The following is a 12,606-nucleotide window of genomic DNA, read 5'->3' as shown; positions in this document are numbered from 1 at the left end:
GCTGGGTGGGGCCAGCCTGGTGTGCCCAGGTCTGTGGATGTGTGTGTGATGTGGGTACTCCTCAGGCTCGCACAGGGTCCTTGTTCGAGACATGTTGTGTTTCTGGGACCCTGAGACCCACTTGCAGGTCTTCATGTGTTGTCTGTGACAGGGTGCGTGCAGCGCTCTGGTGGGTGGAGAGGTGTGAGCACAGGGGCTGTGCACAGAGGCACACAGAGGGATTGTGGTAAACCTGGAGGGCTACATAGGCAAGCATGGGAGCAGTGGGGGCAAGGTGCTTGTGGACGCTGACCATTTGGAGGACTTTCTGTACCAGCGTGGGCTTGTGTGCAGACCCCTGGGAAAGTCTCACAGGGGCTGTCTGGAGACCTGCTTGGGAGGCCCCCAAGGCTCTGTGGCCTGTCAGTAAGGCTAAGTAAGACTGCAGGCACCTCTTAGCCTCACTTTGTCCTGGTTACTGTGTGTGGGCTGTGATAGGATGTGAGTGGAACCGCATGGGGGACTCCACGGGGGTTAGTTATGGGACTAAATTCTGAGTTCTGGGGACTTGTATAAAGCAGCTCAGGCCAACAAGAGGCTGGATTGAGGGACCCTGGATGACCGCGACAGCCTTGCCATCTAAAGAGTGGCTTTGTCTCTGTAGGACACAGAAGCTCTCAAAATGCAAGGATTTATTCCCTTCATGTTACTGGTGAAGAGGGGAGATACCAGGGCCTCAGAAATGTGTAGAAGGAGCAGCATCCTCCCTGCCTACGCTGCCTGCAGCCTACCCTCAGGCACAACAGCTGATGATGAAATCTTCGTGCTGATGATGAATGAAAGCTTCGTTTATGCTTCCTCAACAGGACAATGTGGACCTTGGAGAGTTGATGTTTTCCCTCTGCTATCTTCCAACGGCTGGCAGGCTGACCATTACCATTATAAAAGCAAGGAACTTAAAAGCAATGGATATAACAGGAGCATCAGGTGAGAAGTTATCCAAATCAGACTTCTTCATATGGTTCTATTGATACTGCAATACTTTGTGAAGTTTTTAGTAAAGTAGTAAAGCGCATTGACTCTGGGACCAAATTCTCTCTAGGTTTAATCCCAATCTTCAGCCTAGTAGTTGTGTGACTTTGGGCAAGTCACATAACCTCTCTGGGTGTCACATTCCATATCTAAAAATTCGGCTAATTATAGTATCTGATTTATTAAATCATTGTAAAATGAAATGATTCAATACACACAAAACCATAAAAACAGTTACTGGCACATACCAAATGCTACATGTCATGTTAACTATCATCTTCATAATTCTTAGGTCTTCTTCTTCACCATAGTTGGGAACTGGACTACAGGTTGCATGTACTTATAGTTTATCTAATTGGGTCTTCCCCAGATAGAAGCAATCCCGGGCTTACTGAAGGTTGAAGACAAAACTATATTCTTATAGATATAGGATTCTGACATAAAATACAGTCAGAGATCTGCATTGTTTCAAGTATGTACTCTGAAATTCTGAAACATAACAAAAGATGCCTGACAGGCAGTTACTACTGTATAAATGGCCTCTGCAGGTGCTCTCCAGATGTGGTCAGAAAACACCCAAATCACTGCCTCTTGGTCACTGGGCTCAAAGGATATCAGATGCAATGAATTCTCCTTCCTGGATTCTACGGTCTTCCTAAGCAGGAAAAGATGTGACTCCCTTCTGGTCTCTAAACCCTTTTGGACAGTGTGGGGTTATGACAGCCCATGCTCAGAAAGAAGGAGAATCCCCACTGAGCACAAGTGAGGAAGGTCCCCTCCGAGGCAGAGTTCAGCCTTGTCACTGCATCCCAGAGGGACACTCAGTGTGCCACTGACCAGCCCTTGTCTTGACAAAGGACCATCTGTGCCCTTGCTCCTTAAGGAGCCAGACAACTTCCCCCTCTACCTCCCAATAAGCAGCTGTGGAGGCTCAAAGCCCTGGAACTTAAAGAAGCCCACCCGGAAGCCTCTGCTGTCCTCTAGGAATTCAGCTTCTCCCTTTCCTAAAGCCCTGATCTTTAGGAAAAGATCCTGGGGTGGCTCAGTCGGGGCCCACATCCAATTCCCATATGCCTTCAAAATGCCTTTGCACTTGTCTCTGTTGCAGCTCAGCAAGTCTTGAATTCTGGAACATTTTGTGATTCAGTAACACTATTTTTAAATTCCACATTTTTGAGGAGACAATGTCCTGTGCTCTTTCTTGAATGAATGACTTAACTATCCTAACTCTAATCACTGTCCAAGCATCATATTTATTAAAATTCTAAAACTCCAGTCCACAGGCAGGTAGAGGAGTTTTGCATGTCATCGTCCCTGAAACTCCGCAGTGACAAACTGCTGGCCTAAATCGGCATTACCTCACACTTCCCCTGCTTCTCGTGTCTGCAGATCCCTATGTGAAAGTCTCACTGATGTGTGATGGCAGGCGACTGAAGAAGAGGAAAACGTCCACCAAGAGGAACACTCTGAATCCTGTTTACAATGAAGCCATAGTCTTTGATGTCCCTCCCGAGAATATTGACCAAATCCATCTGTCCATAGCAGTCATGGACTATGACCGGTGAGATGCCCGGAGCGCTTTCTCAGAGCAAGTCTCCCCAGGCAGGGCAGGGAGGAATTTGGGGGAGGACACCACAGGCTCTCAGCTGGTGCCCCAAGCCTAGGCACAGGGAAAGCTGATGGTTCTCCAAACCATGCCATGGAGTGGGATTACCAAGAGCCTCCCCTCCCCCTCTCCTATTTATTCTCCTACCCAACCTCCCTCCCCACCCACACTTTTTCTCCTCTTCATCCCTGCACACACCCTGGAATCTCAGTTTGGAGAACTGACGCTCCATGGGTCTTAATTTCAAGCAGTCCTGCTTGCCTTCATGGGGAAGATTCCAATCAACAGCAGAACAGCTACTTTAGCCAGACCGTCAACATTTCCAAATACATAACTTTGTTCTTTTTTTTCCTTCTCCCCAATGTGTTTAATAAAGATCATTTCCATCCACTTAAGTCTGAAAGCAAACACAGAAATGTTCTCTTGAAAATGCTAGAATCAGTATGGATGACAGGGTACATTAAAATGTATAAGATGCTCGACTTTCTAATTAATACAGCACAGAAAAGATATTTATAGCCTGCATTGTAGCCAATTGTGTATTTAAAGGACAGATTTGAAAAACAGTCATTTTAATATGCAAAGGAAGTACCAACAAGGAATTATACATGTTAAACCAGTCATTAGACTGAAATGCAAAGTCTCTTTTTAATTGGAAACCTCCCACGTGGTCTGGGCACAATTATAAAAAAATCATTCTGACTTCCAAGATAATCTTACAAATAATATTTGTAGCTAAAAATTTTCCTGCCTACCTCTGGGATGTCAGCAAGGCAGCCGCCGTGCCCTGAGCTCTCTTCTCAGCACATGCCCAGGTGAAGCGTAAACATCTGTCACCCAAGGGGCATGTGGGCTGGGGCAGCTCCCTCAGGGCACCGGCCTCCCTGAGCAGCAGCCCTTATCCCCTCTCCTCTGGATGGCATGCAGCACCCACAGGGTCAGGGCACATGGGGGACAGGCCCACCGACCGTGGACAGGTAGGTGAGCATTTTCCAGCTATTGCCAAGTTTCCTGCATCAAGAAACCTGATTATGCGTGCACTGCTTCAGTTTAACTCTCAGTAAACTCATGAATCTGGCCTGGAAAAATCCATGGCAGGATTCATGGGGTTTCTGCATGCAACTGATTTTAATGAGCATAGATTCAAATATCTTCCACACTACTTCCCCAGCCTTGACTCTCCCTTCCTCTCTGCACACAAATGGGAGGGAAAAAAGCACTCTTCTTTGCAGGGGAAAAACAAGAATGAATACAAGGAGAAAGTTTGAGTTTTGATCCCAAAGAGTTAAACAATGAGCTATATCATTCTAGTTCTACAAAGAACTTCTGATGCAGAAAGGAAAAATATGGACTGACCCAGAGGATGTTTCAGGAATATTGACCCTTAAAGTAAAAGGAGTTTTGCTTTTCACCAGTAAGAAGATCGAATTTAGTCAAAGAAATACAGCTGAGCTTGGGAGGAGGGTAGAGCACAAGAAAACGTGTTCTCTAAAGAGAGGGGGAGGGAAAAGCTCTGGGAGCCATCCCTTGCTCCCTTTGGAAGCTGGAGACTGTGCTGCCAGGTGAGGCACATCCCCTACCAGGACTGGCTTCCTGCTGCTGGAATCTGAACAGCCATGGTGGCCAACTTTCAGCTGGGCCCCTTTTTGTTCCATGAATTTGGGGACCTGGCCATCAGCCTCATTCCAGGACCAGGGAGTTGAAAACAAGGTCTTGGGCACAAACTAGCCCAGGCCAGAGTTAGGAAAGACATGACGTGTGAGGCCCAGACTCTGCTCTTCCTCTCTCACACCCAGTCAGATGCGTCACACAGCCTCTCACTAGTAAGAGCTACTAGTTTAATAGAGTAGCTGTTGCCTCTACATACCAAAATTTTAAGAAAAAACTTTTGTGGGCCATTTTCACAGTGTAGGTCACAACGAGATCATCGGTGTCTGTCAAGTAGGCCACGAGGCTGAGAGGCTGGGCAGAGACCACTGGAGTGAAATGCTGTCGTACCCCCGGAAGCCCATTGCGCACTGGCACTCTCTGGTGGAGGTAAGCCTGCTCCCACATGCTCTACTTTCAGGAAAAATAAATGCTTTGCTGTTGAAATGCAGGAGCCACCAAGAATAAGCGCATACCAGGATCTGTGGTCTTAGGCAGTTTCCCTTCCTTGCATTCCCTGGCGGACCATTAGGAATAGTATTTAACCTGAATTTGAATCTGTGCTTCCCCCAATCCAGTAAGCTTTAAACGCTAATCAGGAATCAGATCAGGATTCTCTACCTCTGTGTTAGGGCTTTGAGTTGATGCTTGGGGAGCGCCTACAGGATTTGGGGGGCGGTGGTTCCAGCAGATCCAACAATATGGTAAAAGTCCAAAAAAAAAAAAACACTAAAACACAAAAAAATTAGTGAAATTGTTATAAAATATGTCACTAAAAAAGGAATAGAAGTGTTGCTGCGGCCTCAGAATGAGCACCACTGTCCACACCCCTGCTTTGTGCTGCCACCATCTTGTTTCCTGTAACAAAAGGGAATCTTATTTCCCTCTTGCATAAAAAGGGCCTGGAGGAAGAGTCTAGAGTGTTATACTGACCCCTATGGCTTTTTTTTTTTTTTTTGAGGTCATCTCATTGCAGTGCCAGTTGTCACATATGTACCATATGTGACAGGCCATAAACAGGCAAGAGGACACAAGAGACAAAAGCATCCACACTGGTTTTGAAGGACTTTTCCTGGCTACCTAATTTATCACAGAATCTAGTCCCACAGACACACATGGGAAATGTATTCTTTTTGTGGGGAGGAAACACGCCCAACTAAAAACCAAAAAGGAAGAAGAGTGTAGACACCTTCAGGCCAGGGCCTTCATGCTACTTCTCACACCTTCACTCATCCACACTGCTCCACATTTACCTGCCGTATTCATCTTTGCTCCATAGCTCACTCGCTGTTCAGTTTACTAACTCATTCTCCCAAAAAGAAATTGCATTCACTAAGCACATTCCTGAGACTCAAATGCCATATTAAGTACAGAAAATATAGATGCAAATTAAAATCTAGTCTCTCCTTGAAGAACACACAGAACCTAAGAGGTGGGAGATTGCAGCCCACGTGTGTGGTCACAGCGCCGGCATCCGCGCACGTGCTGCGGCTCACAGAGGAGGGAGTTTGTGGTGCTGCCATGAGGTGGTCCTTGCAGCATCCCCTGCCCTGCCCTGGGAGTGAAGAGGACAGAGCACTGGGAGCCGGGACGCAGGGAACATGGGCTCAAGGCAGAGAGCTTTCCTCTTACCCTCCCAGTGGAGGCAGCTCTGTCCCCTTCAAAGCCACCCTGAGAAGCCAGGACGAGAGCCTCTCCCCCATGTGTTCTGTTGCTGGTGGCATTTGGGTGAGTCTGCTGCAAGTGACCACACAGGCAGCTTTAGAGAAGCAGTGCTGGCCCACACCGGGCCTGGGAGCAAAGTACTGTCTTCCTTTCTCAGAGATGGTGCATGATGACTAGCAGAGCAGGGTTTGTGAACTGATTCTAAGTTTCAGGGCCTCTCCTTGCATTCAGCAAGAGCCTAGGGCCCCCTAATTTGCAAGTCCTTAAAGGACATCTCTGTCCCTGGGCTATGGAAACTGAGAGATTTTTTTTTACTGTACTCAAAATTAATCCCTAAGGGAAACCATATATCCTATGAAACACTTGAGAAAAGCTGGGGACTGAGGCTGAATGAACTGCACCCCACTCCGCTTCTGGTGGAGATCTCAAAGGAATCCATCCATGGGCTCATTAAATTTTCTGAACCTGTCACTAGCTGTGGCAGTTAGAGCCGTTTTAGTAGATATTTTGCAACCCTTGTAAGTCACAGTTTCCAACCACCTACATTCAAATCTTACTTGTAATCAGCAGTGTCAAAATGAATGTTTCCTAGGATCAGAAGGGAAAGTATTAACACAGAGTGAGGGGTATTCAGGGGACCCCTACCGCTAAGGGGGCACACAGTCTGAAAGGGTTCCTATTATCCACATGCCCAAAACAAAAGAGTCTCTTCGTGCGAAAGATTCACAGTGAAATGAAAATCTTTAATGAAATAAAAGGATTCCAAATAATAATTTCCCAGTAAAACTCCCCAAATTACCCATCCCCTCGTGGGCAGATGCCCACGTGCTGGGTTAAATGAACTCAACCCAAAGCAGGGATATGTAGGCCCAAAAGCTTGCCACAAGGTCAAAGCACTCTCTAGCAAGGAACGAAAGGGAAAGGTTAGCTCCCAGAGAACTGAGACAGAAGGAGAGACTCAAAATTCAAAATATACCACATGATAATCTACCATGAAATCAGGATAACGGCTCGCACTGTGTCTGCCAAGGAACACACTCTCTGTGGGTCTCTCACCCACATGTCTCTTCCAAGTATCTTTCCAAGTGTCTCTCCTCTACGTGTCTCCTCCCATACGTCCCCCTTCTTTGTTCCACCTCCCTTTATATGTCCTTATATGTCCACCTTGCTCCTCCCCACAACCCCCCACTCAGGAAGTCCAGTTCATGGCTTGCTGGGACTTTTAGTACAAAGTGGTTGCATGTGAGTGGGGGTGGGGAAAATGCTGCCCAGTCAGTACTCTGAAATGCTCCTCCTCTTTTCTCGGAGATTGCTCTGTATCAAAGAGAGGAAGGATCAGGGGTGCACTGTGGGGTTAGAGATGATCCTGACCTGGTGCATTAGCAGTGCTGGTCTTTCTCAATGACTGACGAGCCCTGAGTGCCATCTCATGCCCGTCACACACAACAGAAAGTGTAAAAAGTGCTGTGTGACTTTGGTCATCGGGGAGCTACTGCTTAAACCCTGAATGCTTGGCTTTTGGCAAATCTGTGTTTGACAGTTATGTAAGTAAGAAATAAATGTTTGTAGGGTATAACCACAGTAACTTGGGAGCCATTTGTTTTAGCAGTGAGAATTACTTTGGTTAACACAATGGTCATGTCTGAACTCTTGTGTCAGAATTAAGGAATGAAATGCCTGCACCCCTTATAGCAAAGTAAGCCAAGGAAGGCTGGCCCTCCCCTCTTTCTTCTTTGAAGTAGCCAAGAGAAAGAAGGTGGTACTTTCTCTGTTAACCATGTAACTAGCAGAATTGGGTGCAGTCGTGCCAGATGAGGTGAAAAACCATATCAGAGGGGTCAGTGCTGCTTGCTAGCAGCTGTGAGAATAGACGAGATGTTAGGCAGGGTCCATGGAAGCACCCCCTGAGAACTGGCTGCATGTAGATTCAAATCCTGATTGACATTCAAAGCTGTTTACTTATTGCTTTTAGAACCTTGGTTTTCTCATCTTTAAGTGGCCATAACAGTGCCTCTTTCACAGGGGTGGTTGTGAGGATCAGACAGACTAAGCAGGTGAAGCCCCATGGCTGGCACATATCAAATGTTCAGTCAAAGCCTCAGTTACAGTCGTTACTGTCCATGTTCATAGAGACTGCTGAGTGTCTTCATTCTGTCACACAAAGAAATATCATTTATAATGTTGCCATGGTGGATGAAAGGAGATATTGGAAATCCCCCCTCCCTCTCACCCTGGAGACCAAACACCATCATTGGGGGGAAAGGGTCACTGGCTGGACATAGATACATGTCCTTTCCCTTTCTGCCTTCATCTGAAAGATAAGTTGCTGTTATATTCCCTAAGAGCATTTTAAACATCTGCTTTAAAACAAAAAACGTCAATTAAATCCCAATGTGTGTGTGTGTGTGTGTGTGTGTGTACATAAACATGTGTGCTTGGGGCAGAGGGCCAGCTCAGCACTGAACCCTGAGCTAGGCAGAGATCTGGCAGCCTGCTTGGGGCTGCATCCAACACACTCTGACCTTGCCAGGGCAGGTGGCAGATGGAGTCTTCAAAGCCACTGAATCAAAAAATCCGTTTCTCTCTCAGAGATTCTGTATAGCTTCACTGCACACTCAAAGGTCAGCCAATATGGCTCCTTTTACTCTCTGTGATGTCAAAGATTTAGGGGATGGTGAACACCTCCCCACCACCCAGCAGGATGCCCGAGCCGTGGGGACAGGAGCATCCTCTCCGCAGAAGCTCAGAGGTGAAAGAACCCTCGGTGCTCCCATCCTCTGTATCTGCACAAGAAGATATGGCCTGGTCTTCTCAATACCTTTGCCTCCTGGAGTCGCAGGAGATGGCCCTCCATTTGGAGTGACTGACATCAGAAGTCCCAGGAGAATAATAGAAATAATTCCAGGTCTTCATCCCCTCCCTGTGTGGTGCTGCATATTAACTACATGTAAATTTGGTTTAATGGACAGGTCAGATTCAGACACCATTCGGTTAAATCAAACTTTCCTTTTCTTTGAATTTTTATAATTTATTTATTTACTTTACATCACTCTTCATTGTTTGCATTTTTCCATCTCAGTTGGAATCCCCATGTGCCTCCTATCACCAGTTCACCCGTGTGCTGTCACCAAAGTCCAGTGAAATTTTCCTTTTCTATGAGATAGAAGCCAGAGGATCCAATCAGAATATGCAATGTAGATCAGTAACATTTTTGTGAAAGACAAAGGTACAAGATTCTAAACCCCAAAGTCTGCCTCAGAGGGTATTCAGGGGTGGATAAGTCTTCCTCTTTCCAAGTTCAGCCTTTCATACATCTGTGTCCATAAGGCTAGTAGGTTCTGAACCTGACTAGTCTGGTGGTCTGCTGGGACCACCTCATTGAGCCCAGAATTTATGCAACCTAGTGTCCTATAATCCAAGTGTCACTAGGGGCTGGTGTACACAGTACACACTGAACAGCGTCCTTATCTCCCACCCTCAGCCCTTTCAGGGTACAGGGTTAGAACTATAGAAACAAAATCAAGTTACCCAGACTCAACTGGAAACTACCCTTTAAGCTGATTCTATATATTCCCCATCAAGTGCCCAGCAGAACCTACCTGGGATCTCCCCAGGAGAAAGTATCTGATTGCCCAAGTTGGGTTAGCTCCACAGCTGGCCCAGTTTGCTGGTCTGGGTCTTGGAAAGTGGCCCAGTGCCTACTCCAGCAGGAGAGCAGACTTCCTGAGAAGGAGGGCTCCTGGCAGATAGAGAAATTGGCTCCAGGGAACACAACTGCTACCCGGAGGATTTTGAAATGAGGGAGTCAGAGGCTTAAGCAGTGTGCGCAAATTGTTATTAACAGCAGCTTTAGGAGACAGGAGTGGTTCTCTGTAAAGGGGAGAGACTGTACGTTCTAGGAGGTGTTACCACTCAGCATATAGGAAGAACTTGAGGTGCCTTTATGTACCCCATATTTCAAGCCTTTAAAAGCACCATCAATTCCAGTCCCCATCAGTAGGGGATGATGGAGGCTGGTAATCACATACTCTGCACTCTGAAGGTGTAGCTCTGGCTGCGTATGTTGGGGGTGGCAATGGAGGTGAGTAGTCAGTACATGGAGGGCCACATGCTGTCTTAGGGTCTTCACACTGCTGTGCCATATTTCACCATCTGCAATCCTGCAGGTTATCTCAGTGTCTCAGGGAACAAAATGTTTGCTCAGCATGGAGAGAACAAAAAAAAAAGTATGTTAAAATAGTGCAAGAAAGTGTAGACTTCTTTTTATCTAAAATGGATACCACCCACTTAAGAAACAGGAAGGAGGGAATAAACTTGAATGAATCCTTCACTGAAACTACTTCCCTTCTTTCTCGAGCCCTCTTCTCTCCTTCCTCCTTCCCAAGCTGATGTCTAGGTATAGGGGAGCACAAAACCCCTCATGGCGGGGGTGGCCTGTATATGAAAAGCTGGCAGATGTGCTGTCTTGCTTGTCTATGACCCTCAGATGCATCACCACTGACTGTGCTGTTGGGCCCTCTGCAGAATGCCTAGGCCCCTGTCAGCACTACAGGCATCCTCTTCATGCCCACAGTCACATTTCTGCATTGTCCTCTAGCCTCATGTTGGCACAGGGGCCGTGCACACCTTCAGCTTCTTCTCAGCCCATCAGAAACTCTGAGTTTCAAGCCTGAGAGTGAAACGAGGACATCACGTCTAAGCCACTTCTCCCCTGTCATTACTGCCTTTGCCAAAGGCTCTCTACTTCTCCTTCTGACTGATAGAAAGCCTCTTTACATCATAGCCTGGGTCCTCTCTCCCTGTGCCTTTTGTTCAGATCGCCAGGGTTTTTCTTCTCACTGTGTAAAGGGGACATTTGGAATTTGATGCGTCCCTTTTCTCTTGACGAGTATTGACTTGAGGAGAGAGACTTGTTTCATGAGAAACTAGATGATCATTGGCCTTGTGCTGCTAGCCCTTGGCTTGAAGGAATAGATGGCACTGATGCATTGAATGGAAAGCAACTCTACTTACGGAAAATGGAACGTTATCCCTGTTACATATGTAATGGTTTAGTATTTGGTGAGTGAATGAAAAGATCAATGGGTGGTGTCTATAATGGAAGCAGTTGAATCCCTTTAGTGCTGAAAGTACTACTACTCCCCATTCAGTGGAATCCAGGGTAGAAGTGGGTTAGGTACTCTGTGTCAGAGTTATTGCTACTGCATTGCAGTGGGCTGTTTCAGTGGAGGTGGCCCTTATTAAACACAAGCTTTGATGACCTTTTCTCCTCCTAAAAGGATATGTGAAGAGGTCATTTCCTCCTGCGCTTCCCATATGAAATGTCATCAAATGACAGTGGCTTTGTATTTTGATCAGAGTTGAGGAATGCTCAGAACTGTAACTGAAGCATCTTGGTATTCAGAAGGACAGGTTCTAGAGCACTTCCTTATCTTCTTTCATGAGTGACGGAGGAAGCAGAAATGCTGCCAAGGGCCCTGAGGTAGAGGACACAAGGCTGAATCTGAATGGGACCTGATCAGGAGGTGACAAGGACATCCGTCCACACATTGACTTTTCTCACCAGGCAAACTTTTCAGCAGCAGTTTTATGTAAGTTATATAATGATTTGTTCCACCTACATGCGAAGATTTAAAAAAAAAAAAAAAGAATGGGAAAGTAGTTTTTAGACAAAAGAACAAATAATTGAGCATTTTTTTTCCCCCAAAACAAGCTATTTTTACTGGTGGGATTTAACATACCAATGAAAAAGAATAGAATCTGGCTACCCCAAATGTGCTACTTAGACATGTAGGTTGTTTTGCCCTGAAGGCAATTAAGATCCAGAGTATTTAAGAGAAAAGAAAAAAAAAACTTACTTCTTTCTTAACTACCTGAATGAAGTTAGAAGGGTTTCTTGACCAAGGGAACAAACATTACCAGAGACAAATTTTTATCTGAATGACCATCCATGTGGCAGAACAAACATCTACTTTCCAAACCTCTGCTCTTCTTAGTGTCCTGTGAATTACCCCTTGCCTCTCCTTGAGGCCCCAGGCCCCTTCCCCATTCCTTGGCCCTGATGGCATATAAGCTTCAATTTTCCAGCTTTCCTTTTGGTCTCATAGCTTTGGGGCCCCTCCACATGTGAAATTAACTTTTTCCTGCTATGCTGTCCTTTATTACAGAGAATATTGAAAATCTCAACCCTGGGCCAACAGCCTAAAAAAGTAGAAGGAAAAACATTTTTCCTTCCTTATATCAGTACCCATAAACACCTGCAAGGCCACAAAAGCCAAACTGATCACAAAGAACATAAAAATGTTTTAAATTTAGGATCTGAAAAACATTAACCAACCTGTGAGATTCTGTACCTATTGCTATAAGTGAGCAGAAGGCATTTAGCACAAATAGGCATGAATAGTCTTAACCAGGACATTACATTTCCAGCTTGTCAAAAGGTTTAGCAGACAAGACCAAGAGCATTCAGTATTTCTCAAACCAGTCTTTTTTCTTATATTGAATTTTCCGTAAGAAAAGAAAGGAGAAAAAAAAAAAAAGGAAAGAAAGCTAAGTATTTTTTCATCTTAAGTGGGATACAAAACCAGTGACTATTCTGAAGGAAGCATTAGGGTAGTCACTGGGAGTTATAAAAGGTAATAACATTGTATTGGAAAATAACACTTCTGCCCAAACAG

At 45.7% G+C, this 12,606-nt stretch overlaps 1 protein-coding gene across 2 annotated transcripts in view; it reads left to right on the top strand.

Annotated features, from left to right (window-relative positions):
- SYT9 (synaptotagmin IX) overlaps positions 1-12,606 on the top strand; it is a 167,261-nt gene that overhangs the window by 125,376 nt on the left and 29,279 nt on the right. Inside the window, exons 4-6 of one of the 2 annotated variants that reach the window (XM_012725433.1) lie at positions 846-966; positions 2,401-2,572; positions 4,525-4,654. In XM_012725433.1, the coding sequence (XP_012580887.1) occupies positions 846-966; positions 2,401-2,572; positions 4,525-4,654 (423 nt within the window). Of the gene's footprint in view, positions 1-845; positions 967-2,400; positions 2,573-4,524; positions 4,655-12,606 lie in introns of those variants that run through there. The other variant, XM_012725434.1, reaches the window with a different exon arrangement.

The sequence above is a fragment of the Condylura cristata genome, unplaced genomic scaffold, assembly GCF_000260355.1.
Source record: "Condylura cristata isolate star-nosed mole 26May11 unplaced genomic scaffold, ConCri1.0 scaffold00015, whole genome shotgun sequence".
In the NCBI taxonomy this organism is placed as follows: Eukaryota; Metazoa; Chordata; class Mammalia; order Eulipotyphla; family Talpidae; genus Condylura; species Condylura cristata.
This window is presented reverse-complemented; position numbering and strand designations above follow the sequence as displayed.